The following is a 27,153-nucleotide window of genomic DNA, read 5'->3' as shown; positions in this document are numbered from 1 at the left end:
GTAAGTTTCTTTCCTTCAGGAAAAAAAAATGAATGAGAGAGGGAAGAAGGGATAAAAGTAGGGGTGGGAAAGAGAGAGAGGATGAATATGAATACACCAATCCCTCCTTCTATCTCTGTTATGTGCCAATGTGAACAAATCGCCATGTGGGAGGGAATACTGTTAACCAATTTGACTCCTCAGTAAAACATTTGGTACAACAAAGAAATGTCCTCCAAGTAAATTCACCTCCTGTCTTCGGCCAGCATCCATGAGATGGTACCTGCCCAGGTCCAGGACGAGGGCTTTCACCCCAGTGTTAGGCCAGGCATGGGAGTCAAGGCCGCCCCCCCCCCACTCCAGCCCACCCCCGCTGGCCTGCTGCTGAATGTCCTGGTGGAGTGGGGAGAGGTTGAAGCAAACAAGCTGCCCAGAGGGGCCACAGGAGCAAAGTCTTGTTGGCATATTATCATAATGACACACGACCATGGGGCTGCTCAGCTAGGGGTCCCCGAGCTCAGTCAGCAATGAGGAGTCTCCTTAGGGAGATCGAAAACATCGGCGCCTGAACGGGCAGAAGCTGTAAAGCGAAAACTCCCCTGGGTCCCTCTCCCCTCTCCTCGGACACCAGTCCCCAAGTCCCCAAGTCTCCATCCTACCCGGTTCCATCGCAGAAGGGACGCTAGCTCAGAGGGTGGCCCAGAGTGAAGAGGACTCCGCGGTGTGAACAGCCAAAGTGGAGAGAAGCATCGCGGGCGCTCCAGCCAGCAGGTGTGGGTGTTTTATGTGCTGGTACCGACATTGCTCAGGGCCAGTCTCCCAACCGAGGTCAAGATACAGGTCAAGAAGCCCCGAGTGCGGTATTACCACGTCTCCGCCAGCAGGGGACGCCGAAACGGCCAATGTGTTCAAAGAGCAGAACCGTAGAGAGAACTTCTGCTGCATCTGAGTCAAAGAAAAACTGCTCTCCGGGCGGCTGGATGGCTCAGTTGGTTAGAGCGTGAGCTCTCAACAAAGTTGCTGGTTCCATTCCCGCGTGGGATGGTGGGCTGCAGCTCCCCCCCCCGCCCCCCCGCAACTAGATTGAAAACGGCAACTGGATTTAGAGCTGAGCTGCGTCCTCCACAACTAGACTGAAGGACGATGACTTGGGGCTGATGGGCCCTGGAGAGTTTCCCAATATTCCCCAATAATAATAAAAAAAAAAACTGCTCTCTTCGGCCCCCACCACTGAAAAGGATGCTTGGCACATTACTGCACTCTGGGTACTGGAGAAAAATACGTGCCTCGCTAGTCAAAGGAAAATAGTGCACTCGGGTGCCCTGGCTTTGCACGAAGGGCTAGCAGCTGTTCTTTTGAGAAACCTCTCCCACTTCACCACCAAAAGCAAAACTGCTGGCAGTAGGGCCTCGATTTAGAAGCTCCCCTAAGTGCTCCTACTGCACCCGGGGTTCTGCTTAGCTGAAACCCGAGATGGGTGCCAGGGCACAGCTGTTCAAGCTCGGCACCAGCCCTGCACAGCCACAGTGCTGCCCCACTCAGTGGGCAGAACTCAAGGCCATTCTCATAGCAGCAGGATGAGACCAACCTGCAATACTGACCTCAGCCATGGCCCTCGGAGTCCCAGAAGTAGCCAGCTGGGCAGACTTCAGGAAGGACCGACAACTCGTTTCATTACCTACCATTACAACCCACTCCAAGCAGCTTAAACCAACTTGCTAGTCTTCGTCGTCATCACCAATAATCAGAAAAAAAGATGGACAAAAGGCAACCCGCCACCTTACTGGAGAGACAGTCAGTGGCCCGTCCCCCTACACGCAACCCAAAGGTGCACAGGGCATTTCTGGTCGGTTGTATAGTCGACATCCCATTCGTCTGAGTTACATGGGTAGACTCCTCAAATGGCTGCAGCCTTGGATGCCATACCTGGCATAACCCATGTACCCAGGCATTAGAAGCAGAATGTGAAGAACTAGGGAACAGATAACTCAGTGTCTTTAATAAATACATTGGAAGCCAAAAGAAAAAGGAGAACATGTAAGATTAAGAGACATATCTAAATGCAATGTGGACCTGATATGAACTTGACTCAAACAAATCAAATGTAAAACTTGAAACAGGAAATTTTGTACACTGACTACATATTTGATGATGTTAAAGAATGATTAATTTTTTGGTACGATAATAGGGTATTGTATTTATGATTTTTCAAAGTTATTACCTTTCAGAGATATATACTAAAATATGATGAACTGATACATTTGGTATTTGTTTCAAAATAATTGATAAAACCAGGTATAATTTGATGATCATTGTACGTGGGTGGTGGATACATAGGGGTCGTTATACTACTTTCTCTACTTCTGTATATTTGAAAGTTCCCATAATAAAAAGTGAAAGAAAATTAAGTTCTTGTACAAAAATATGCAACAAAGAGGTTCATAGCATTATGACTGGAGATGATTCATACACATTGCAAGCAAAATAAGTTGAAGGAGAAAAATGCAAATGGATGAATTCTACAAAGTTCCACACATCTGGTAGCTACAATTTCCACATTCAATGCGTCATTCCCAAGAGAAATTAAAAGGCAAACATTTTAAAAAGAAGGCCTTAAAAACATACATATTTTGCAAGGAATCACTTGCAAGTTTAAGAATTAACTCCAAATTTTCTCAAAACTCTGTCTAAATTCTTTGGATCAATCCCTTTTCCAGACACCTTTGTATGAGGTCATTATTCATACATTCAACAAATACTGAGTACCTGCTAAGTGTAGGCCCTACGGTCATAGTGAACACCAAGCCTTGCCCTTCGAAGTGACTATTCTAAGTGCGGTGGCAGACATGGTATCAGGCCGTCACAGCAAAATGTGCTGATTGTAAGCATATGTGTCTATAAACTTTTATTTTAAAGAATAATTCTAAGAGTTAGGGTCATCATGAGACAGCAGATTACATTTGATGATGGAACTAATTTATTTCACATGTGCTACCGCCACCATTCTGAATTCTGAATACCTGGGATGCTACCTCTTTAACATTCTGGTTCAAATGTTATATATTTTATACTAACTGGATAAAGAAGTACTAGAATTGGCACAGAGGAGGTATGAGTACCCCTAATGTTTTGACAAGTAAAGAATACTTCACATTCCAAAGCTTAAAACCTTTTGTATGAAAAAATAAAATTCAAGAGCTTTGTCCTTCTCCCACCTAAAGTCACTTAGTTTACCATTAACAAACCCTTTGGGAATAGCCATGAATGAGATGCATTATCCTGTATGGTGGAAGCCCCCATGGATAATATGTTAATGCCCCGCAATGCTCCATTAAGTCTGGCCATCCAAGGCTCTATCCATTGGTTGATTTCCCTGAAGGCCTTCCCACCAAACACAATACCTTCAGCTCAGCATATATATCTGTAGCACAAACTCATTCTTTATTCATGTTTTTTTTAATTATAATACTTATGCTGCCATTTTTGTCAGGATAACTATAGCAGCTGTAAACACCTCTTTCTGTAATCTAAAACCAACTAAAAAGAAAGTAGACACCAAGATACCAATATCTTTCATGCTTAAAGGCAAATGTATTCGGTTCCTTTCTATGCAGCACCTATAAAGTATCTATCTATGTGCTTGGTACTTCTTTTCCAAATTAAGTTTGGGACAACCTTGGAGATTGCACTCATTCTCCATGGTGAGCCATCTTGCGCCATGTTCTGGTAAGTATCTTATGTAGGGGGAAAGGAACATTCTTGCTGACCTACAGATTACTCAAGTAGGGAGTGTTGTGGCAAGAGAGTTAATGTCTATTGTCTCTTCTATCGTGGTCAAGGTCACAGTAGGGCAGTATCAACTTGTACCAACAGATGCCTACAGACACCTAGATACGCCACAGCAGGGAGGAAGGCACAGGAGAAGAGGAGCAGGAGTAGACTCGATGTCCTATGATGGAGTGAAGAGGCTGCTAGCTGGAAAAACCAGGAATAATGGAAATGAAGTATCCTCCTTAGGATGCCATGCCAAGCAGAAAGCCTCCGAAAAATCCACCAGTCACTAGAACATTCTTCTTCACAAATGACACCACCTAGGAACAGAAGATAGCACAATGGGTTATTTTGCTAAGGACGTTATTATTAGAAATCATCTCTATGACCTATGCAAGCTTGACAATGTCAACCCCCTCACCTATTGAGTAGTTTTGCATTTACCCACAGGGCATGGGAAGCCAGGGACAGACTTACATGTGAAAATGAGCACTGGCTGCTGTGGGGAAGCTAGGACTACAGGGAGCCTGATGGGAAGAAGCACATAGATCAGAGGTGAGATGATGGATCTTTGGATCCAGGTGATGGCAGGGGTACTAGTGCACAGTGACCAAATCCAACAGATGTTTTGGAGACAGGACTTTGTGAACAGATGATGGGCCACATGGGGGATGAGGAGAAGTCAAGGGCAACTCAATGGATTCTATCTTTAGTAACAGAGCTAAGAAATCCGTCCCCAAGTTCACACATAGACAGGGAAGGACACAGTCCATGGGGCAGTGCTGGGGAAAGAGTAAAACTGCATTCAATAAACTGGTTACAGAGGCAAGTCACCATTTTCCATTTCACTCCTTCCATTTTCTTCAATACTTCGGCCTGTCCAGTGATGGCCACTCACTCTGAAGTCTCTCCTCCAAAATCTCTCCATACATTCATTCTATCCACCATGTGTCTGTTCATCTAGCCAGCCATCCCCCTCAGAGACCTCGTCTCAAGTACATGCTGTCAATTGTGATTCTCACACTTCAGCACATCAGAGGACGACTAACAGCTGAGCTCCTTATTTTCTTCCTTTCCCAAAGTCCCACCTCCTGTACAAGGCCCCACTCATCTGAGGCTGGGAGCATGCACATGGCACCCTTTGGCTCCCATGTCTGTGCTCTATAATCTCCATTCAGAGAGAACTTTGGTAAGTGGGTCAGACTCCCTCTTTCTCCCAATACAACCACCACCTTAGCACGTGTTCAGAGGGACACACATCCAGCATCCTGGCCCAATCATCTCTTGAACTGAAGTCCAATGACTTCATCACCCAACCACTTAAAGCCACTCACATCCTGCCCTTCCCCACTTACTCCATCCTCCTGGGACCCTCTAGCCTCCTCACTCCCACTGGGCCTATGTCTTCCTGCATCACCTTCCCTCCCCCGACTCGACTGGACCCCGCATTTCTCTACTAAAGGCACTGTCTTTTGCCATCTGCCATCAAGGGGAATGAAAAAAATCATAGGACTTCCTGACACAATTGCTTTCATTCATTATCTTTACTTTCCTACTTCCTACTCATTCCTCAAGTTGCTGTAGTTTGGCTTTCAACTCCACCACCCCATTAAAACTGTTGTCACTTAAATCACTGATGACTTCCTTGTCGCTAGATACTGAACTTATCATCTCCATTCCCCACTTCCCAAATGAGAGCATGGGCTCTGAGGAGGGAACCACTCTCCATGAGGCATGGGACAGTCCCAGGCCATGAACAGCAATACAAAAATGTGTGGAATAAACCAATTCCAAACCCTTTGGTTCGTTTAGAACAACTTCCCTCTGGGAGTCAACCCTCGGTTCTAATCAAACATTAACCTTATGCTTTTTGTTATACACATTTCCTGTATCACTGAAGAAGTTTTCAGCAATCATGTATTACTTTTATAAACATTTGAATAGTAAAATGTAGGCAAAATGAAAAAGTGTAACTTTCATAACCTTGAGCTTGACGAGGAGGGATGGGAGGAGGGATGGAAGGAGGGAAGGAAGGGGGAGGGACTATCTGTGCTCCTGGCTCCACAGATGCCACCTTCCATTCTGGGTAAAGGACCAGCTTTGGCCAACCGCTCGCCACCGTACAGTCTTTTTCCAGTCTGCTAAGTCATGTACCACTCATCTGCTTTTCAACTGCCCCAAATCTGCTGATATTAGTTGTCTCCTGGGATTCCTCTACTGTTCTCTTAGTTCTTGTGGATTTACCCTTTTTCATTTTGTTACTGTCACTTAGAAATATTTCAGAAGGAAGCTGAGATAAGTGCATGTGTCTCATCTGCTGTGTTTCACCTCAGTCCACCTACCACCCACTGCCTATTCTATTTGATTACATGACTTTCTTCCGTCTACTGAGTGTGAGTGCCTCAAGGACAAAGCCTATTTCAGTTCATTCGAAGTCCCTCCTCTGCTCTCAGTCTGCCCCTTTTCTCCATGAATCCAGAACTCCATTGCTCCAGGCTATGTAAGGTGCCAGGCAGCTGCTGTACTTTCTCAACACCTTGAGCCTGGTGTATTTCTCTCCAGTTCAGTGCACTTATTTCTTTGGGACATTTGACATATTTCTAAAGGTAATAAAGCACTCACAAAATACACCCTTTTAAAAGGTAAAATCTTCCTGTGCCTCCACTGCCAGCCAATATAATCTTACCTGGTTTTACATATTTGCTCAAGGGTTAGCAAACTACATACAGCCCACGGACAAAATCCAGCTGGCTGCCTGCTTTTAAAGTTCCATTACAATACAGCTGTGCCCACTTGTCTGCATTTCATCGCTGGTTATTTTCATGCTACAGAGTGGAGTTCAGCAGTTTTGACACACACCACATGGCTTGCAAAGCTGAAAATATTTCCCACTTGGCCCTTTACAAAAAAAGGCTGCCGACCCCTGAGCTACATATTCCACTAGTTTTGTGTAGAACAAGTATGGTCGTTTCAGAGATATGTGTGCACGTAGACAAAATAAGACAAAATGGTCATAGTGCTGTACAATCTACATCCTTATCGTCCTCCACACTTGCCACGCTGCCCCCAGCCCTAAGAGAACTAGTTCATGCGATGACTGACCCACATACAAGTACGTGCACATACCACTGTGCACTGTCACTCACTGACAAACATTTCAATGACCCAGCTTTAAAGAAATGCCTCTGACGTGAAGCTATTCCACCCCCAGCAGACACATTGGTGTGTGCAGCCCCGTTTCTGTATACAGGAAACTGCACATGCCCTTTGCACACCGCACGACTCACCTCCTCGGCTTTGCTTCTCATCTCCGTGGAGATCTGGTTGCTCTTACGGATCTTCAGCTGTTCCTTGGCTTTCTTCATGTCCTTCTCTACTCGCTGCCAGTCAACTTTGATGTAGCCAGTATGATTTGCAAGCTATAGTTTCAACAGCAGCAGCAAGAAAGAAGAAACACAGGTTTATTATTTGTTTTTGTCAGGATAAGTCCCTGAAGTACATTAGCGACAATCCTTCTGACTTCCCATTTTTGGGGACATCTGTCATCCAGCTCTTTGTATGACAGTGACATTCACTCAACATCTACTCAGAACCCACCCTATGTGAAAGGCCCAATGTCTGGCGCCGGAAATCGACAGCCTGCCCTTCAATGGCTGCTGGCAGTTCTTTTACTTTATTTATACTCTTACCCCTATCTAAAAAGTTTTAAGTTAGCTTAAAAATAAAATGGTAAAATCAGAATAAGAAGTCAACAGGTAAGGTGAAGAAATGAACTTTACAGCCAACGTAAGTCTGGGTTTCATGACAATGTGAACACAGCAAGGCTGTCAGGTAGTAATCACTGTTGCTCAGAAAATCTTCTAGTACATGGCCCCCCATAGACGTCTCACAAGCAACTTCATGTAAGGGGTTCTGGGAGAAGCGTACCAAAATATGCCATCCAGAATGTGTCTACTTCCCTTGGAAAAGACAGCAGGCACAAGCACTAAAACTCGGTGAGAACTATTTCATCGAGAATGTGAACTGGATAAGTGATTCGAGTATGCACTTTTTTGATGGATTAGTGTTATCCAAGGAATGAAGAGACGGATGGCAGCCCATCAATCAATCCTGTTCTCTGCAATCAATATTGCTTCCCTCCATCAAATTTTTGATAAGTCATATCTTCCTGAATATCTCAGAGTATCTAAAACTGAAACTCTTCTCCCCTCTATAGTATCCTGCATTGTTGCTCTTCCTCTAGTCTCTATTTTAGTTAATGGCGCCTCCAACTATCGTGTTTCCCTGAAAATAAGACTGGGTCTTATATTAATTTTTGTTCCAAAAGATGCATTAGGGCTTCTGTTCAGGGGATGTCATCCTGAAAAATCTCCTAGGGCTTATTTTCCGGTTAGGTCTTATTTTTGGGGAAACACGGTAAGTTACCCAAACAAGGCTGGAGGAAATATTTGCAATATGTATAATAAATAAAACATTAACAGTCATAAAAAAACATGAACTTCTAGAGATCGGTTAAGGAAAAAAACATTTGAAAACGGGCAAAGGCAACTGACAGAAGAAAGTGGCCAACAAAAGAAAAAGTTCAACTTGGCAAGTAGTCAAATAAATTCAAATTCAAATTAGACTTATAGCAGCAACAAAGTTCAACGTCAAAAATTGTACACTAAAGGAAGGTTCCAATTCCTTTATTCCACGCTGTGTCTCCCACAGGGCAGAAGAAATGGAACAGCGACTTGAGGCTACAATAAGAGCAGCTGACTGGAGAAACCAGAACTGTGTGTGTCCTGTTTGTCCTCCAGTATCACCCAGCCTAGACTCAAGGCAGGACTCAAAAGCACTGGACCAAATTCAACACACATTCATGATAAACAGTCTCAGAAAAACAGAACGGGAGGAGGCGCACTTCCTCCTCAACTTGATAAGGAGCATCTACAAAGAAACCTACAGCTAACACTGTACTTATTAGTGAAAGACAGTTTTTACCTAATGTTACAAACAAGGTAAAGATGCCTACGCACTCCACTGCTACTCAGCATCGTACTAGAAATGGAGTTGTAGGTAGTGTAATAAGGCAAGAAAACACCAGAAGAGGCATCCAAATCAGAAAGGAAGAAGCAAAATTGTCGCTATTCATACACCTTTGTCTACATAATCTCAAGGAACCCAACATGTTAAAACAAAGAAAAATTCCAACACCTAGAAAGTGAATTTAGCAAGGTAGCAGAACACAAGATCAACACACAAAAATCTATTGTATTTCCACATGCTAGCAAATTAAAGAACTGAAAATGGAAATAAAATTTATGATTTAAAATAGATGCAAAATAATTAACTACTAAGTATAAATGTAAACAATCATACATAATCCCTAAGCTGAAAACTACGAAATGCTGCAGAAAGAATTCAACAGTGACCCAAATAAGGGTACGGACAGGCCATTTACATGGCATGAACACTCAACATAGAAATGACCTCCTCTGCTCTCCAAATTCAGCTACAGAGTTATCACGACCCCCATTCTAGCAGGATGTTTTATAGATGTATAACCAAGCTGGTTCTAAAATGTGTATGGAAAGGAAAGGAACTATTAGGTTGGTGGAAAAGTAACTGTGGTTTAAAAGGTTAAAAATTGCAAAAACCACAATTATTTTTGCACCAACCTCTAGAAGAGCCAAATGCTTTTTTAAAAAGAACAGAGCTGGAGGACTCAAACTACCCGATTTTAAGACAGACTCTAATGCTACAGCAATCACGATAGTGTGGTATTGGAGAAAGGACGGACACACAGATGAATGGACTGGAATAAAAGGTATAGAAAAAGACAAGTCGATTTCAAAACAGGCACAAGACCTAAACGTCCCTGAAAAGGAAGAAAAGATGTTCCACATCATTAACTGTTCATTCTCTATCCACCCATTGGGAGCCAGCCTTAGGGCTGAGGACGAGTGCCCAAGGAAAGCCACAAGAGCAACTAAAGCTATGAGGTACCTAGGGATAGGAAAAGCACCGACGTACGAGATCTCTATGGAAAAATAATAGAAGTCTAGCAAAGACATTACTGTCCTACATAAATGGAGCGAAAGCCCATGTTCACAGACAGATGACTCCATATCATAAAAGACATTAATTCTTCCCAAATTTCTCTACATGGTTCCCAGGCAATTCCAATCAAAATTTCAACAGAATTTCTGAGACTAACTGACAAGCCTGTTCTAAAATGCAGACAGACAAGCAAAAGTACCAGAACAGCCCCAACACTCCTGAGGAGTACGTGGGAGAACTCGTCTTACCAACTATCAAGGCTGAGCAAAGGGCGACATTCGGCCAGTGTGACAGAGCAGACGGACTCTTATCAGATCCACACACACACGGAGATGGAGGCCGCGCTTCCAATACTGGGGAAAGGAAGCCCGGTTCGTGAAATGCTGCTGGGACAGTGATCAATGTGAGAGAAGGGAAACTGGATCCTTAACCCCTGATGTCTACTCCCACTGTCTTCCCTCTGGTGACAGATGACATGACTCCGGTGTCCCACATCCCTCGCAAGGAGGCATCGCTGCCCTCCTGGAGTACCTGACCCACACAATACCAGAACCCCATGTTGAGTCTTTTCCTGGAGGTCCCAAGCAGCAGTGGTTTTTAAAACTCCCAGGTGATTCCATGTGGAGTCAAGCTTACAAATCAGTGCTACGGTACAGAGCAGCCTTAGAGAACCAGCACTCACTGGTGCTAAAATAAAGTCCAGGCCAAAGAGACAGCACAGGACACCTGTCACTTAGCCCTCATTTCTCTTCGACTGCCCTGGGGTCAATGTCCCCTATGGAAGAGCTGGCTATCTTGTTGTACTGGAATAAATCCTATCACAGGGCACTTACATCACACTTTGTATTTTTGAAATCACATTTGCTGAATATTTCAACTGGTTTTAAAAACCCTGTAAAGGTGATATGATAAGGAATATGTACTTAGGTCCCCATGTTATAAATGACAAAATAAAATGCAACTGTTAACTCATGAAGTTTGACTCAAACGGTCCATAGCATTTCAAACAGTACATAGAAACAAGTGCAGAGGCTATTGTGGTATAACAGCCAGGATTGTATCACAGCTCCTCCCAGTACATCCCTAATAGGCGAGCAGGATTTCCAAACACCTAGAAATATTTCACATACAGACCTGAAGGAGAAAAAATCCACCGCCCACAGCTGTTGCAGCCAACTTTCCAACCTTCTGGAATATGAAACCTGTGCACCTACAAAATTCAAACCAACATCAGACAAGTGTCAGGTACACAGAAACAGTTGTGAGATATGTATATTACTCAGCCATGAAAAAAAATGAGGAAATCCTACCATTTGCAATAACATGGTTGGAGCTAGAGGGCATTAACTAAGTGGGATAAGTCAGAGAAAGACAAATACTGTATGATCTCATTTATATGTGGAATCTAATTAAAAAAAAAACTCCTAGAAAAAGAGATCACTGGAGGGGGAATTGGAGGAAGGTAGCCAAAAGGTACAAACTTGCAGTTATAAGACAAATAAGTACTGCAAATGTCATGTACAGTATGATGACTACAGCTAACACTACTGTATGATATACAGGAAAGCTGTTAAGACTGCAAGTCCTGAGAGTTCTCGTCACAAGGAGAATTTTTTTTTCCTTTTCTATTGTGTCTATATGAGGTGATGGATGTTAACCAAACTTACTGTGCTGATCGTTTCACAATATATGTAAGTCAAACCATCATGCTGTACCCCTAAACTTATACAGTGATGTATGTCAATTATTTCTCAATAAAATGGGGAAAAAAGAGGATAACAGTACCAATTTCAGAGTTGTTGTCAGAAAGAAATGAGGTATCTACATAAATACTTGAAATAGTACATGGCATGTAGTAAATACTATGTCTGAGCATTAAAATACCATTTTAATGTGACGTTAAGTAAATGCTACACATCATGTGATCTATTTCACAGAAGTCAGTGTGTTTCTACAGGTTAAAGGAGATGGTTTCTAGAACCACAGTACTAAATCATGCAAAAAAAAAAAAGACACCAGCCATCTTCACAGCACTTACCATCCCGTGACGCCTCCAATTAACAGCTGGGTGGCGACGCTATACTTTTCCACTGACGGCCCCGATTCCTGCCCAAACAGTTTGCGCCACCACGGTTGCTTTTTAGCAAATTCTGCAAGGTCCAGTGGCTCAAAATTTGCCTCAAAGCTTCCTATAAAATTAAGATACTTTGTAAGAAAAGAGTTACTTTTATGATCAATCACTACTTTTCCTAATGAAATCAAGAGATTTTTAAATAAACAGTTGTACTAAAAACCTCCAAATATTTTATTCGATTTTAGGTAGTTAATTAACTGAAATTCTGACTAGCAATTTTTGAAAATCAGACTAAAATCAACTAATGTTTCTTAGAGGGAAAAAACACAAACCTAGACAATTGAGACTCAGTGCCCTAGTCCTTCCTCTCAAATTTAAAAACAACCAAAAGGACCTAGGAAAAACTTCTAGTGATACCCGAGAATGCATCTTAAATGAAATGGATTTTCTTCATTTGCCTCTCCTTTACAGAAGTAACTCAATACTATTCGATGGCCCACAGATTCACAAATCATCAGTCCTATGCGGATTTCCAGAGAAGATAAGAGGTAATGTTTCATCGAGCTCTTACTATTTACCATGTGCTAAGCAATAAACATATGTATCTAACTAAATCCACAGAACAAGTAGGTACAATACAAGATACTATTTATTAACCCCATTTTATAACTAAAAAATGGAGGTTCACAAGTGATTCACCCAAGAAGGGAAAAAGAGTTAATAAAATGTCTAATCCCTTTCTCTGTAGGAAGATAACATAGGGATAAATGTAACGAAAGATGTGCAAGACCTCTACCCTGTAAGTGACAAAATACAGCACAGAGGAATTGAAGGATTACTTGATTCGTGGAGATACATACTTTATGTTTCATGAGACTCGATATTTTCAAGGTGTTCATTCTCTATATTGATCTAGAGACTCAATATAATCCCAATCAAAAAGCACGTTTTTATCTAGAAATTGACAAGATGCTTCTACAATTTATATGGAGATGCAAAAGGCCTAGAGTATATTGTTCCAGTTACTATGGCTACACAACAAATTACCCCCAAAACTTTATGGAGCGAAACAATAATTTATTATGCTCTCGGACTCTGTGGATCAGAAATTCAGACACGTTACAGCATTGCAGCTCATCTGTTTCACGATGCCCGAGGCTTCAACTGGAAGACTTACAATTACAGGCAGGGGTCTGGAATCGTTTACTACAGTCCTACATACAGGCTGACCCTCTATGTGGGTTAGTGGGCTTTCTTAAAGCCTGGTGGCTAGGTTCAAGGGTGCCGCCTATCCCTAGGGAGACAGTAAGACAGCAAGGGAGCTCGAGGGCTAGGCAGAAGTTATGTTACCATTTAAGACCTAGCCTCGGAAACCATGCATCATTACTTCCACCACATTCTGTTGGAGCAGTCAAAAACTCCCACTCAGGTTCAAGAGCGCCTCACTCCGTGGAAGGAGTGCCAAAGTCACACTGAAAACAGCATGTGTGCATTGGAAGATAGTGCTGCAATCATTTAGGAAAATACCATGTGCCACAAGTGGGCAAAGCAATTGTGGATAAAAAAGAACAAAGTTCAAGGAATTTCAAGACTTCTTACGAAGCTACAGTATAATACAGCTACCTAATTTCCAGACTTACAAAGTCAGCATATTTGACATAGTGTAGAACTGACCTAAGGATATACAGACATATAAATGGAAGAGAACACAGAGTCCGAAAGTAAATCTACACAAATAGTCATTTGATTTTCACAACATGGCACCAAGGTAAACAATGGGGAAAGTTAAGTTTTTTTGACAGATTGTGTTAGAACTATTAGGTGTCTGTAACAACAAAAACAAAAACCTCAATCCCTACGTTACATTATACACAAAATATAATTAAAGAATTAATTCACGATGAATTATAGAGTCCAATTTCGCAGAACCAAAATATGGATGTTTGAGGAACTGGGTCTTCTATGGCCTCACAAGTGGTTACACAAAAAATTTTTTTTCTAAAATAACGAAACATTACTGCTATGTTGAAGAAACTCTCTTCCTGGGTTAAATAATATCACTGAAAACAAGAATGAGTTTTGAGTTTTGCTCTAATGTAATTTTACCAAGCCCCTTAGTTCAAAAGGGGGCTCCAGTCCAAAGGGGGATCAAATTAGAGATAGTCAGTTCATAAAACTTTATTCAGTCATTCAACAAACACTGCTAAGCATTATATAGGCAAAAGTAACTCACTACTCTTCTTTATAGGCCCAGGAAATCAATGATCACAGTATTATGTGACCATAACTCTGATAAAGCTTGAAATTCATGATGCCAACCTCAAAATTTCTTGCAACAATTTCCTCGTTGCAAATATTGATCAACCTATACATTTTAAGGGAATGAGGGCAGTCTGCTCTGCAGGAAAATCATTACATTGTGTATTCCAACACCTGAGTCACATACATTCAGTGGTGTGCTAGTAAATGTTTAACCAGTTTTGGGGGAGGGCTGATTTGTAGTGTATGCCAATTTCCATGGTGTGTTCACTCATGGTGAGTGTGACATCAGTGAATTGTGACATCATTGGTCAGAGTTGGGGAGAGATGCACAGTAGCACTCCATACTATGTTATTTCCACCACAGACACAATACATGCAAATAACCTCAAGAACCTAGATAACAGTAAAACATGGCAAATAATAAAGGAAGTGATGAGTTCTGAGTTTTTTTCACTGCCTTTGTTTTTAACATAATGTACGCAATTTTAAGTTTCTATAACTGAACTTCCGATGGTGGCTCTGTTTAGCAATCGGATCTTGTAAGCAAGTACTGCATTGAATACAACCATGACGCATCTGGCAGAGAATTTATCATTTTGTATTGTAACTGTCCGTCTATCTTTCTGTCTCCCCCACTGGACTATGACTTATAGTCACATCTTTCTGTCTCCCCCATATGACTTATAGACGTGCTCCACCGCGTATTACACTACTGGGGATCTTCCTTTGACTACACCGACTAAATAAGACTCTTTTCAAAGTACCATCCCATGTGTACTAGTCTTTGAAAACCATCAGTAGTGCAAGGGGAGGCGCTTTGCACACAGAAGGACACTTGCCAGGTGTTTGAGAAGAACGTCCAAAGGGATAAAGAAGGCACCTTAGTCTCAAAGTTCCAGAGCGCTTCCGAGAACTGGGACGGAATGTCTCCGGGATTAGGCAACTGGGGTTGAGGGCGGCGCCGGAAGGCTGAGTGAGCCCAGCAGGAGACAACACCACGGGGCAGTTCGGCCCCAGCCTGGCGCCTGACCTTGGCCGGACCCTGGGGGCGGCCGGACCAGGGGCGAGCCCCCGGAGCACTCCCCGGTCCTGCGCCGCTTGGGCTCCCTGGGGGCCTCAGCCGGGACAAGCTGGCGCGGAGCTCTTCCCCTTCCGCAGCCCAGGAAGGCGGCTCCCCGCGACGCCTGCGGCGCGCGCGCCCGTCCTTACCTTGACTGGACGCGGCCATTTCGGAGAGCTTGTCTCGCGATGACGCCCGCTGGAGCTCGCCGCGGTAGGACACGGAGGAGCGCACTGGCGTCGGCGCAAGCTGGTTTCCGGCACGTGGGGTAGATGTTTCCATTCCCACGGCGGCAGCGGAAGAGGGCGGGCTGGGCGCAAGGAGGTCACTCCCCACCCCCGCGGGCAGCTGCGTCACAAAGCTCCGCGGACGGAGTCACCAGCTCCACACCCAGCTCAGCTGACGCGCCCAGACGCGCCTGCGCAGAAAGCCTCGCCCGGCGGAGCATCTCCGCGGTCTACGGGTGAGCTGGGTGCTCACGTAGTAGGGCGCTCCTGGGCCGTGATCGTGACCCGGCCCTTCCCTAATCAACACTATTTACCTATTCCTCTACTAAAAATAAAGAAAGCCGGCTTGTCATGTTTGTTCATCTAAACATTGAGCAAGTATGTATCAGTGCCTGCTACGTGCCCGACGCTGTTCTAGTGGAGGAAGACAGACATTTAAAAAACATTTAAACAATTACAATAAGAGAAGCACTCGGAAATGAAAGAGCTTCCTTCCCAGCGGAGCCTTTTAACCACGTGCCAGGGCATAGCTCTCCAGTCCACCCCTAAGCTACTCCTGTCGCTGTCTCCGCATTCCAGTTAATGGTAACTTCACCGCTCCAAAAACCTTGGTGTTACTCCGAACTCTCAAAGCCCACAAATCCAATTCATCAGCAAACCCCTAAACTCTACCTTCATGCCGTTTCTCACTCCTCTAGTGCTACCGTCTTAGTACTGGCCACAATCATGTCTGACCCTCAGTTAACAAGTCGATCTGCCCCTACTTTTGTTCCCCTAAAGTCTTATCTCCACCAGGGCCAGAAAGATCAGCCTAAAAAAGTAATTGCTATCACGGCCCTCCTCTACTCCGAGCCCTAACATTTGGTGGAAAGAAAAGCAGGTTTATTTAGAATCCCGGAATTCTAGGAGGATGGCCACCCCCTGTCCCAAGGCCACCCCCCAACACACACTCCCCACCCCCAGCAAGGCCAAAAGGTTTTCTAAGCAGGTAAGAGGAGACAGAAGAAAGGAGAGGGGAAGTTAGGAAATTCCTGGAAATAGGTGCTTCCCAGAGACTGGTGTGTTTCAGGGATAGGAGTGGATCTTATGCAGATGCAAAAACACCTTTCAAGTCTTGGAGGTTTCGTTGAGGAACCGGGGCCATTGAGCCTGGTATGCATAGGGTCTGGAGTAAACAGAACCATTGACACTGGTATGCATAGTAAATGTATGGTAAACAGAGTCATTTAGGTTTGGGGGAGGGAAGGGAGGCAAAGAAAAACTTGCACAAAGTCCCAAGCTAAACTACACTGTAAAATCGAATTGCACTAGAAGTTTAAATCTCAAAATAGAAGACACAGTGTCACCGTTACACTCACGGAAACCAAAATCTGAGGATGCTCAAGTCTCACATGAAATGGCGTAGAACAATGCACACCGTTGGCCCTCGGCATCTGAGGATTTCCAACCCCGGAGGCGAAACCCATGGGTAAGGAGTGCCGACTGTGCTTTCCTTTTGTACATAGCATTTATTTTACCTTCTAACATAATGTATAAGGTATTCATGTATTATAAGTACTGCTTCTTGTCTTGTTCATATTTTTCACTCGTGTGCACCCTGTACCTAGGACAGTATCTGGCTGGGACAAATGGGTAGTTGCATAGCCTTAGGCAAACCATTTAACTTCTCTGCACCTCCAGTGCTTCATGTGTACATACGCATTTTGCAGTCTCGTTGTGAGGATTAATCAGATAACGTGTGAAGCATCTGGCAGAGAATTTATCACTTTGTATTGTAACTATCCATCTATCTTTCTGTCTCCCCCACTGCACTATGTCTCCCAGAAGGAAGCAACTGGATTTTATTCACCTCTGAGGCATGGAAGTATAGCATAAGGGTTAGGAGCAAGATTTCTAGAGCCAGATTACATAGGTTTGATGCTACCACTTACAAACTGTGTGACCATGGCGAAGTTATCTAACCTCTCTGTGCTTCAGTTTCATCACCTGTAAAATGAAGATGAGAATAGCAGCTGCAGTAGAAAGCCCTTAGAACAAACAGTTCCTAGCAAGTAGTGCATGCTACCTGTTACCTCTGCATCTTGGTGCCTGGTGGAGAAGGTACAGCAAATATTTACCAAAGGACCTTCTTCCCACTTGTTTCCAAGCTGGACGACACCTTGCCAGTTGCTCCCAAACACATTCTTATCCATGCAGAGCTGGACACTCAATGATAACATTTCTTATTGCAACCTTGGTCGAGTTTCTTATTAGCTCCCATACTTGGAGGCCCTTGGGGAGGCACTCACTGCCCCAATATACATTAATCCAAGTAGGGTCTCTGCTTGAAACAAGCATGGCTACATTCTGACTGTCAACCAATGGTCATTGGTGTCATTTCAACACCAACAGGAAGCCCCAATTTGGGGTGCAGTGAAGAAGGATACTTTAGTCAGGGCAAACAGCTCAATTGTGATACAGCACAGCTGTGAGAACAGCACCGCTGTGGAATAGCTCAGTAGTGTTACAGCTCTATTTGTGAAGCAGCATGGCAGCGAGACGGACCTGGGGCGACTCGGCCCAGGGGCCAGGCCCCTCTCTGGCTAGACAGCTCTATTCCACGCAGGTCTGGTCTTGTCTGGTCTGCCCTGCTCTGCCTGTTCCTCTCTGTTCTGAGGAGACATCTCTGGTATTTCATCTTCTTTGGTGTTTCATCTTTGGTGCCTCAGCTCCCCTCAGGGAACAGTCTTCAGTCTTAGGTAGAAAGGGAAAGTACGCTCTCTGAATCAGAAGGGAGTTTATGTAGACAGAAGTCCTCCCAGTTTGATTGGTCCAAAAGGCACTGTCCTGATTGGTCAGAATGGAGCCGTTCTGGTTAGTCAGTGAAGATTCTGATGGAGATATAGTTGTGCGGCTCCGACTGGACGGGGAAACCTGAGTTCTATTGGCTGAAATATTATTCCAGGAACTCCTTTCTAAAGTCTGGCTCAGGTAGCAGGGGCACAAGGCAGGCAGGCAGTTCCATGCGGGAGGCAGGCAGCTCAGTGCAGGCTTCTCCCTAAAGCGCAGTCTGCGTGAGTGAGAAGCCCCTGTTTAGAAACGGCTGCTAGGCTCTCCTTTTAAAATTGAGCCCCGTTAACCACTAGGAGTCCTTCTTTTTCAGGGTCCACGTGATGTAGATAGATCCTGGACCTGGGCCAAATGTAAAGAACCTTAAGAAGCATCAGGTAACAACAATGCAAGATAAATAAATACATAAATTGTGGGTGGTTATGAGTGCTATGTAGAAAAATTAAGCTAGAAGGGATATTGGTAGTGCCAGTGTGGGTTAAGAGCTTACCATGTGAACGTGGTCCATATTTGAGCTCATTGAGAAGGCAAGATTTGAGCCAACACTTGAAGGAGATGTGGGAGTGGAAATGTGTGGAGATCTGGGGGAAGAGTGTTTCAGGTAGAGGAAATCGTGAGTGCTAAGGTCTATACACAAGAGTGTGCTTCATATTTTAAGGAAGAGCAAAGAGGCTAGTAGCCAGAGTGAGATGAGATCACGGATGCTGGGTGAAGGAACATACATATCATGGCAGATGCTCTAGGCCAGGGGTGTCCAAACTGCAGCCCATGGGCCAACTGCGGCCCGCAATCCATTTTTAATTGGCCCGCAGCAAATTCCAAAAATATATTTAGTTTACTTAAATAAACCAGGTGAGGCAATATGTACTTCACCTTGAGTGAGTGGCCTGGCTGTTTGTGTATTTTACCGCATATGGCCCTTGGTGAAAAATGTTGAAAAAAGTTTGGACACCCCTGCTCTAGGCCCTGGTAGAGATGTAGGATTTTACTCTGAGTGAGGCCAAAATCCCGTGGAGGGTTCTCAGCAAAGGAGTAACAGGATCTGCTTTATAATTTTAAAAAGGCACTTGGTGGTGGCTGTGTGAGGGGAAAGGGTAGAAGTAGGGAGACTATTAGAATACTGGTCACTCTTGCTTATGCGAGTGGATTCCAGAATCTTCAACGACATCCAGAGTTTCTCTTGCTACAGCAAGTAAGGAAGAGGGTTAGGAATATGAGTACAAATTAAAGGTACTCTTCACCTTGACCCCCTTCTCCCTCTTTTCCTTTCCTTACAGGTTCTCATTAAAGCAGCTTTCTTGTGCCCTACTGCTCTCAGAGGTGAATGGGTTAAACTTTAGCTCAGCCTCCTTTTCCCTATTCAGTTCTTCCTGTGGCTGCTTCCCACTGCCAAAAAGGAAGCAATCTTGTCCCTTACTGCTTAGTGCTGCTGCTGTCACATCCAGCAGATAAAGCTCCCTAAAATTCTGTGCAAAAATTTCCGGACTTAGCACTAAATCATAGAAATTTTTCCTTTATTTTCTCTCGAGAGCCGAAGACATTTTAGAGAAGAATTCATCTTTCTTTTCTCCAGTTGAACATTTTCTAGCCACAAGAGCCATGCGAATAGAACTCTCCACCTGCTTCTTTCTGTGCTTTTTGCCATTCAGCTTTAGTGCCACCAGAAGATACTACCTGGGTGCGGTGGAACTGTCCTGGGACTACAAGCAAAGTGAACTGCTCAGTGAGCTGCACGTGGATACAAGGTAAAGGCATGTTCTATAGGGTCCGACCAGGACCATGGGGACGTGAGTCTGGTTGGAGGAAGGTGCAGACATTTGGTTAGGATGGCTTGATACTAGTTAAGCCTGAAAAGGCATTTCCAGGTAAGGCATGCAGGCATCTGTGCTATTAGCACAAATGCTAATTGCCAATCCTTACAATAGATCTGACTTATTCATTGATATTTTGTTCTGTTTTGTCCATGGCTTCTCATTGTCACCTGCTGCCACCCTGGAAACGAGAGGATAAAGTAGAGGAAGTGTGAAGAGGCAAGGAGCATAAGAGAGAGAACAAAGCTTCTATAGAGAGGAACAGAGGAATGAGACCCCATCAGTATTACACACAAGTTTAGTCTCTAGTTCTATTGCATGTGAGCGTGGTGTGATTTTGATATCTTTGCCCAGTTTTGGTGTAAGGATAGTATTACCCAGGAGATCAGAAGCTTTTCATCTTTGGGGAGTTCTGGTGCATTTTGGGACAGTAGCAGTAAATAACTTTTTCAATAGTATCTATGCTTATCGATTTGTTCAGATTTTTCTACCTCTTCTTCAGTCAAATTAGGTTACATATATTATCCTGGAAAGCAGTTATTCTTAATATATTGGTATCAAGTTACATAATGGTCTTGTGATATTGTTAAACTGTTCTGTGTCTGTAGTCGTCTCCTTTTTCATTCTTACATTGTGTATGTTCTCCTTCCCTCTCTTAAAAAGAGTATTTCCAGGAAGTTCCTCAGTTTCACTGGTCTTGTCAGGAACCATCTTTTGGTTCTATCAATTTCAGTTTTTACTTTTATTGTTTCATTTCGTTTTCCTAATATCCTTTGGTTTATTTTGTTTATCTATTTTTTGCTTATTAAGTTGACTGCTGAAATCATTTATTTTAAATTTTGTTTTGTTTTCTTTGAATGTGTATTATACAGATTTAAACTCGATATATATGTAGTGGCAATGTGATTATTAAATGTGGTCATGTCATACATACTTTATAGTCATTTTTGTTCCTTCTCTTCGGCTCCCCACCCTCCTTCCACATTAGCCCCCCTCTTGCTTATCCCCAACCAGGTGACACTAGTATAATAATATACCGGAGATGCCAAAAAAATGTACACACATGACTTGTATGCATCTTTCATTATCAGTATATATTGAGTATTACAATTTTAAAACAGTTTTTTTTTCCTTTCTTAAAATGTGTATACATTTTTTGGCACCCTGTGTATATTCGTGCACACACATATGTACATATATATGCAAATAAATATTTTCTTGGCCATTAGGTTTTTTTGTTTGTTTTTTACAAAAGTGGGATATTATAAATGAAGTTAATATTTCCTTTTTAATTTCCGGAAAGGCCAGAACTCTTCAAACATTTCTATCCATGTATGGGAATGCCCTTCACCCTGCATTCACATGAGCAATGAGTTTTATCTTGCTTTCTAATGTTTGCCAATCTAGTAGGTATAGAGTGATATTGCATCGTTACTCTAATTGTGTTTCTTTTACTTCTGATGAGGTTGAATATCTTTTCAAATGCTTGTTGGCTACTGCAATTATATTTTGAGATTTGACTATTTACATGGTTTTGCCCAATTTTCTTTGAGCTGTTTCATTTTTTTTTTAGTTGTGATAACCCTTTTATTGTTACAAGGGTTAACTCTTTGTTATACTACATTAATATACTGGTGTATATTGCGATTTTCCCCAAGACCTATTGTTTGTCTGTTGACTTTGTTTATAACTTTTTTTCTGCTTATCAAGGTCACATGTGTCCTCTTTCATATTTTCTTGCAAAAAAAACACAACCCTACTGTTTTGCTTTTTACATTTATGGCTTCAAATCATCTGATAATTATTTTTGTGTATCAGGTATAGGAGTGGGATCTGTCTAGGTTTATTTCCATCCAGATGAACAGCCTATTGCAATGGCACCATTTACAAATAATACATCTTTTGCCACTGATTTGAATAAGTACATTCATCATATGAAATTCTCACATATAGCAGTATCTTTTTCTGGATTCATTATGCACTTTCACTGATCTACTTTTATCTTGCTATGTCAATGCTATATTGATTTGATTACAATGGGTTTATAACATCTTTTGTTAAATTTTATTTATTTAGTTAGTTAGTTAGTTAGTTTCAGGTGTTGTATCTTCTGATAAGTGTAATCGCTCATCACTGTTTTTTGGACTTAGCATTTCCTAGAAATTTTATTCTTCCATGGAAAAAGGTTAAAATCTTTTTCTGACCACCTCATAGGTTATATAAATGTGTAATCACTATGTTGTACACTTAAAACTAATATAATATTGTATGTCACTCTAATTGACAATAAAACAATTTTTTTTTAAAAGATTTTATTGGGGAAGAGGAACAGGATTTTCTTGGGGAATAGTGTATACTTCCAGGACTTTTTTCCAAGTCAAGTTGTTGTCCTTTCAATCTTAGTTGTGGAGGGTGCGTTCAGCTTCAAGTTGTTGTCCTTTCAGTCTTAGTTGTGGAGGGCGCAGCTCAGCTCCAGGTCCAGTTCCCGTTGCTAGTTGCAGGGGGCGCTGCCCACCATCCCTTGCGGGACTCGAGGAGTTGAACTGGCAACCTTGTGGTTGAGAGCCCACTGGCCCATGTGGGAATCGAACCGGCAGCCTTCGGAGTTAGGAGCATGGAGCTCTAACTGCATGAGCCACTGGGCTGCCACTTTTTTAAAAATTTAAAAAATAAAGTCAATCAAGCTCTCAAAAAAAAAAAAAAAAAAAAAAGAGCCGAGCCCTATTGTGATTCCAATTGGAATTTCATTAAACTTATCCATTAATTTTATTAATATAATAAATGTAATTTATTATTACATTTATCCCTATGAATTTTATAACTGTTGCTATTGTTAATCAAATGTTTTCTCCTATTTCCACTTCTTGATATTTAGTATCAGAATAGCGAAAAGCTATCCGTTTATATATACTCTTCTTGAATCTAGCTACCTTACTGAATTGTCTTACTAATTCTAGTAATTTTACTCTAGAGTCTCTATGGGTATTGAATCATATCCAAAATGAGACAAAGTTTTGCTCTTTTCCAGTGTGTATAGCCAATTATTTCTTTTTCTTATTGAATTTATGAGTAAATGTTAATAGCACTGAAAGCGAGCATTCCTGCCTAATCCATGATTTTGCCTGAAATAGTCTTAATGTTTTGCTTTTTAGAATAACATTTGCTGTTTGTTTTTTATAAATAGTCATTGTTACTGCCATTCCCATTTGCCATACAATTTTTATTAGAAATTACTGTTCAGCATCTAGCATCACCTGAATTTTATTCTTTAATATGTTGATGGGCAAATAGATTGGTAATAGATTTCCTAACACTGAATATCCTTACATTCTTGGAGTACAATCTAATGTCATGTGACTTTATTGCTGGGTTCTATGTACTAATATTTCTAGACTCTGTGTGTCCTTATTATGTGGGATGGATCTGTTGCTTTATTTTCTGTTACTATTATTATTAGATTTTGGTATGAAAGTTTTATTGGCTTTATCAAATGAATTGGTGAGTGCTCCATCTTTTTCTGTTTCCTAGAATGGCTCAAATAACATTAGAATTATCTATTGTTTAAAAGTTAGATGGGGTGGCCGGTTGGCTCAGTTGGTTACAGCGTGGTGCTAATAACACCAGGGTTGCCGGTTCGATCCCCACATGGACCACTGTGAGCTGCGCCCTCTTTAAAAATAAAATAAAATAAAATAAAATAAAATAAAATAAAATAAAATAAAATAAAATACTCAGTTATGAATCCATTTGGTACAAGTGACTTTTGCAATATCTTTAGTCATCTCTTCAGGCTCTTCTCTGATAATTAGTCAAATCACGTTTCAACTTTTTTCTGAGTCAGCTTTAATAATTTTATATCTTTCCAGGAAATCATGTCCTTTGTTTTTTCAACTTTATTGCCACCGTGTTGCATATAGCACTCCCTCATGATTCTTTTACTCCACATTATCTGTAGTTATGTGACCTTTCTCATTCTTACATTCCTGTATCTTTGCTATTTATCTTTTATCGATGAACAGGTTTGCCAGGAATTTGTGTGTTTTGTTGTTTGTAATAGTCTTTAAAAAAATGGGCTTTGGGGTTTCTTTGTTCTTCCTAGTTATTTTTTTAATATTTAATTTACTTTTTAGATTTTATCTTTATCAACAATCTCTTCTTAGTTTCTCTTGGCTTATTGTGCTGTATTTTTTCTAATATCTTAGGAAAAGTGATACGTTATTTTCTTTCTTTTGTCCTTTGTTTTTAATAGTGAAGGCAATTAATGCTATATTATATCTTTTTCTCTGAGGACAACTTTCCCAAATCCCATCAGTTATAGCATGAAGAGTTTCCTTTTCATTGTTTTCAATATACTTTGTAAAATTCTCTTTGATTTCATTTAAGGGCATACTTTTTATTGCATTTTTTATTTGCTCGTCAAGTTATTTTTAATAGTTAGATCAACTTTGAGTATCCTGTTAGTTTCCTATTGCTGTGTAACAAATTACCTCAAACTTAGCAGCTTGCAAGAACAACCATTTATTATCTCAGTTTCAGTGGTTCAGAAGTCCAGGTGGGCTCCACTGGGTACTCTGCTCAGGGTCATGCAAGGCCAAAATGAAGGTCTTTAGAGTGCTTTGTTCCTTACTGGAGGCTCTGGGGAAAATCTACTTCCAGGCTTATTTGGATGTCATGTCTTTCTCTCCGTTTCCATGCAGTGCCCTCCATCTCCAAACTAGCAAGAGTGTGTCAAGTCTCTCGTGTTTTGAGTCTGTCTGACTTCAATTTCTGCTACATCGCTCTGACCTTTTCTGCCTCCCTCTTCCACTTTTAAGAACCTTGGTGATTACTAATTAGTAACCATAATTCCATCTGCAGAGTTTTGTTTTTGGTTTTTTTGTTTTGTTTTTTTGCTATATAACAACATATTCATGGGCCTAACACCAAAGGACAAAGATCATGAGGGACAGAGTTTTGTGTACCACAGGTATAATTTACACACAATGAAATGCACAGATTTTAAATGTGCAGTTTTATAAGTTTTGACAAATGCATACAAGTTACATTAATCACCAACCTGATCAACATACAGAACAATTACATCAACCCTCCTGCAACTTTTCGGTGAGTCTCCCTACCCTAACCCAGCCCCAGGCAACAGGCTGCTTTCTGGAATCACAGACTCCTTTTTGACTTTTCAAGACTTTTGTATCAGTGAAATCATATAGTATGCACTCTTTGGTGTCTGGCTTTTTATCTTCAACATCGTGATTTTCTTTTTTTAAGATTATTTATTGGGGAAGGGGAACAGGACTTTTTTATTGGGGAACAGTGTGTAGTTCCAGGAATTTTTTCCAAGTCAAGTTGTTGTCCTTTCAATCTTAGTTGTGGAGGGTGCTGTTCAGCTTCAAGTTGTTGTCCTTTCAGTCTTAGTTGTGAAGGGCGCAGCTCAGCTCCAGGTCCAGTTGCCGTTGCTAGTTGCCGGGGGCGCAGCCCACCATCCCTTGCAGAAGTCCAACCGGCAACCTTGTTGTTGAGAGCCGGTGCTCCAACCAACTGAGCCATCCGGGAGCTCAGTGGCAGCTCGGCTCAAGGTGCCGTGTTCAATCTTAGTTGCAGGGGGCGTTGCCCACCATCCCTTGTGGGACTCGAGGAGTTGAACTGGCAACCTTGTGGTTGAGAGCCCACTGGCCCATGTGGGAATCGAACCGGCAGCCTTCGGAGTTAGGAGCATGGAGCTCCAACCGCCTGAGCCACTGGGCAGGCCCGACATCATGATTTTGAATTCATTGTTGCACGAAGTAGTTCTATCCTTTTTATTGCTGATTACTGCTCCATTATGGGACTATATCACAATTTATATATCCATTCACTGTCACATGGACCTTTGGATTGTTTCCAGCTTGGGGACTAATATAAATAAACCTGCCATGTACATTCCTGTACAAGTATATTTGTTGTGGTTTTTTTGTTTTTGTTTTTGTTGTTGCTGTTTTGAGGGCACAGCTCACAGTGGCCCATGCAGGGATTGAACCCGCAATCTGAGTGTTATTAGCACCACGCTCTAAGCAACTGAGCTAACCGGCCACCCCCCTGTACAAGTTTTTATGTGGGTATCTGTTTTCATTTATTTCAGTTAAACATCTAGGAGTGAAATTGCTGGATCATATAGTAAATTCATGTTTAACTTTATAAGAGGCTGCCAACCGGTTTCTGGAATGGTTGTACCATTTCCTACTCCTGCCAACAACATGTGAAAGTGCCCATTGTAACACATCCTGGACAACATTTGCCCGTATTTAATTTTAGTTATTTTAATCAGTATGAAGTGGTACCTCAGTGTATGTGTATGGTATGAGGTGGGATCCAAGTTCCTGCTATAGTATCATCTGCAGCTGTGCAGTGCTAATGACCCTGAAGTAGAGGCCCAGATGGGCAATAGCCTGGTATCTAACTGAACAATTAGCCATGTATCCATTAATGTCAGTCTTGCTAAAAATTAATATTGAGAGAATTGTACCTAATACATTGTGCTTTGTATTGTAGCTTCCATCTAGCCTCCAATCTGTGGCATAGCGAATAATAGTCTGAGTGTAAAATTGAATTGAATGGAGAAAACGATCTATTTGTTATCTAGCTTTCTGCTGTTGTGTAGGCAGTCTCATGCATTTACCAAAAAAAAGTTAGTAGAATTTTTATTTTGATGATACCATTTTGTAGTCTAGATTATGTTGATACTGATTAACAGGATGAACTGACTCTGGACATATCCTGACAACTTCTGCCAAGGTTTGAAATAAACATCTGGGGAAATTCAGTTTTCTATTATCTGTTCCTGCAGCTGTTCAACTTCTTCTAAGCAAGCGTCAGGGAATATAATAGGTTTTCTGATCGGTTTTAGATAAAATGTGAGAGAACAGTTCATGTCAAGGACATCGTTGCCAAATATATTTGGCAAGATTTCTCTAACAAATCCCAAGGGAACTACACAAACAAAAAACGCACAGAAGTTAGGAAGGAATAAAACCTGTGAACTCTGGAACATTTTGTCACTTACTGTGCAGATTACCCTGAAACTGAGACAGGCACATAAATCACGTGCTTGTTTTAGTGACAAAT

General features: G+C 42.0%; 2 protein-coding genes across 2 annotated transcripts in view; one reads left to right on the top strand and one right to left on the bottom strand.

The window, feature by feature from the left end:
* Positions 1 to 1,956: 1,956 nt before the first annotated feature.
* On the bottom strand, positions 1,957 to 15,566 carry FUNDC2 (FUN14 domain containing 2). The gene is made up of 5 exons (XM_019716090.3): positions 15,338 to 15,566; positions 11,831 to 11,981; positions 10,927 to 11,002; positions 7,038 to 7,169; positions 1,957 to 4,070 (listed from the first exon to the last, which is right to left on the bottom strand). Exons 1-5 carry the CDS (start codon positions 15,468 to 15,470, stop codon positions 3,993 to 3,995), a joined length of 570 nt encoding a protein of 189 aa, XP_019571649.1. The 5' UTR covers positions 15,471 to 15,566; the 3' UTR covers positions 1,957 to 3,992.
* Positions 15,567 to 19,621: 4,055 nt separating this feature from the next.
* The window catches only part of F8 (coagulation factor VIII), a 120,598-nt gene continuing 113,066 nt past the window's right edge, over positions 19,622 to 27,153 (top strand). The window contains exon 1 of the mRNA XM_019716077.3: positions 19,622 to 19,989. Within this exon, the coding sequence (XP_019571636.3) occupies positions 19,844 to 19,989 (146 nt within the window). The 5' untranslated portion in view covers positions 19,622 to 19,843. The remainder of the gene's footprint in view (positions 19,990 to 27,153) is intronic.

Source organism: Rhinolophus sinicus, chromosome 18, assembly GCF_057876585.1.
Source record: "Rhinolophus sinicus isolate RSI-liver-muscle chromosome 18, RSI-T2T, whole genome shotgun sequence".
NCBI classification, from domain to species: Eukaryota; Metazoa; Chordata; class Mammalia; order Chiroptera; family Rhinolophidae; genus Rhinolophus; species Rhinolophus sinicus.
The sequence above is the reverse complement of the archived record's forward strand: the minus strand, read 5'-3'. Positions and strand labels throughout refer to the sequence as shown.

Bases quoted from the DNA above. Each gene is read 5' to 3' on its own strand.
- FUNDC2 (XM_019716090.3), bottom strand. From the start codon at position 15,470: ATGGAAACATCTACCCCACGTGCCGGAAACCAGCTTGCGCCGACGCCA. The intron at 11,982-15,337 runs GTAAGGACGGGC...TTAATTTTATAG, and splicing joins AATGGCCGCGTCCAGTCAAG to GAAGCTTTGAGGCAAATTTT. The intron at 7,170-10,926 runs GTCTGTATGTGA...TTGAAACTATAG, and splicing joins GTGGATTTTTTCTCCTTCAG to CTTGCAAATCATACTGGCTA.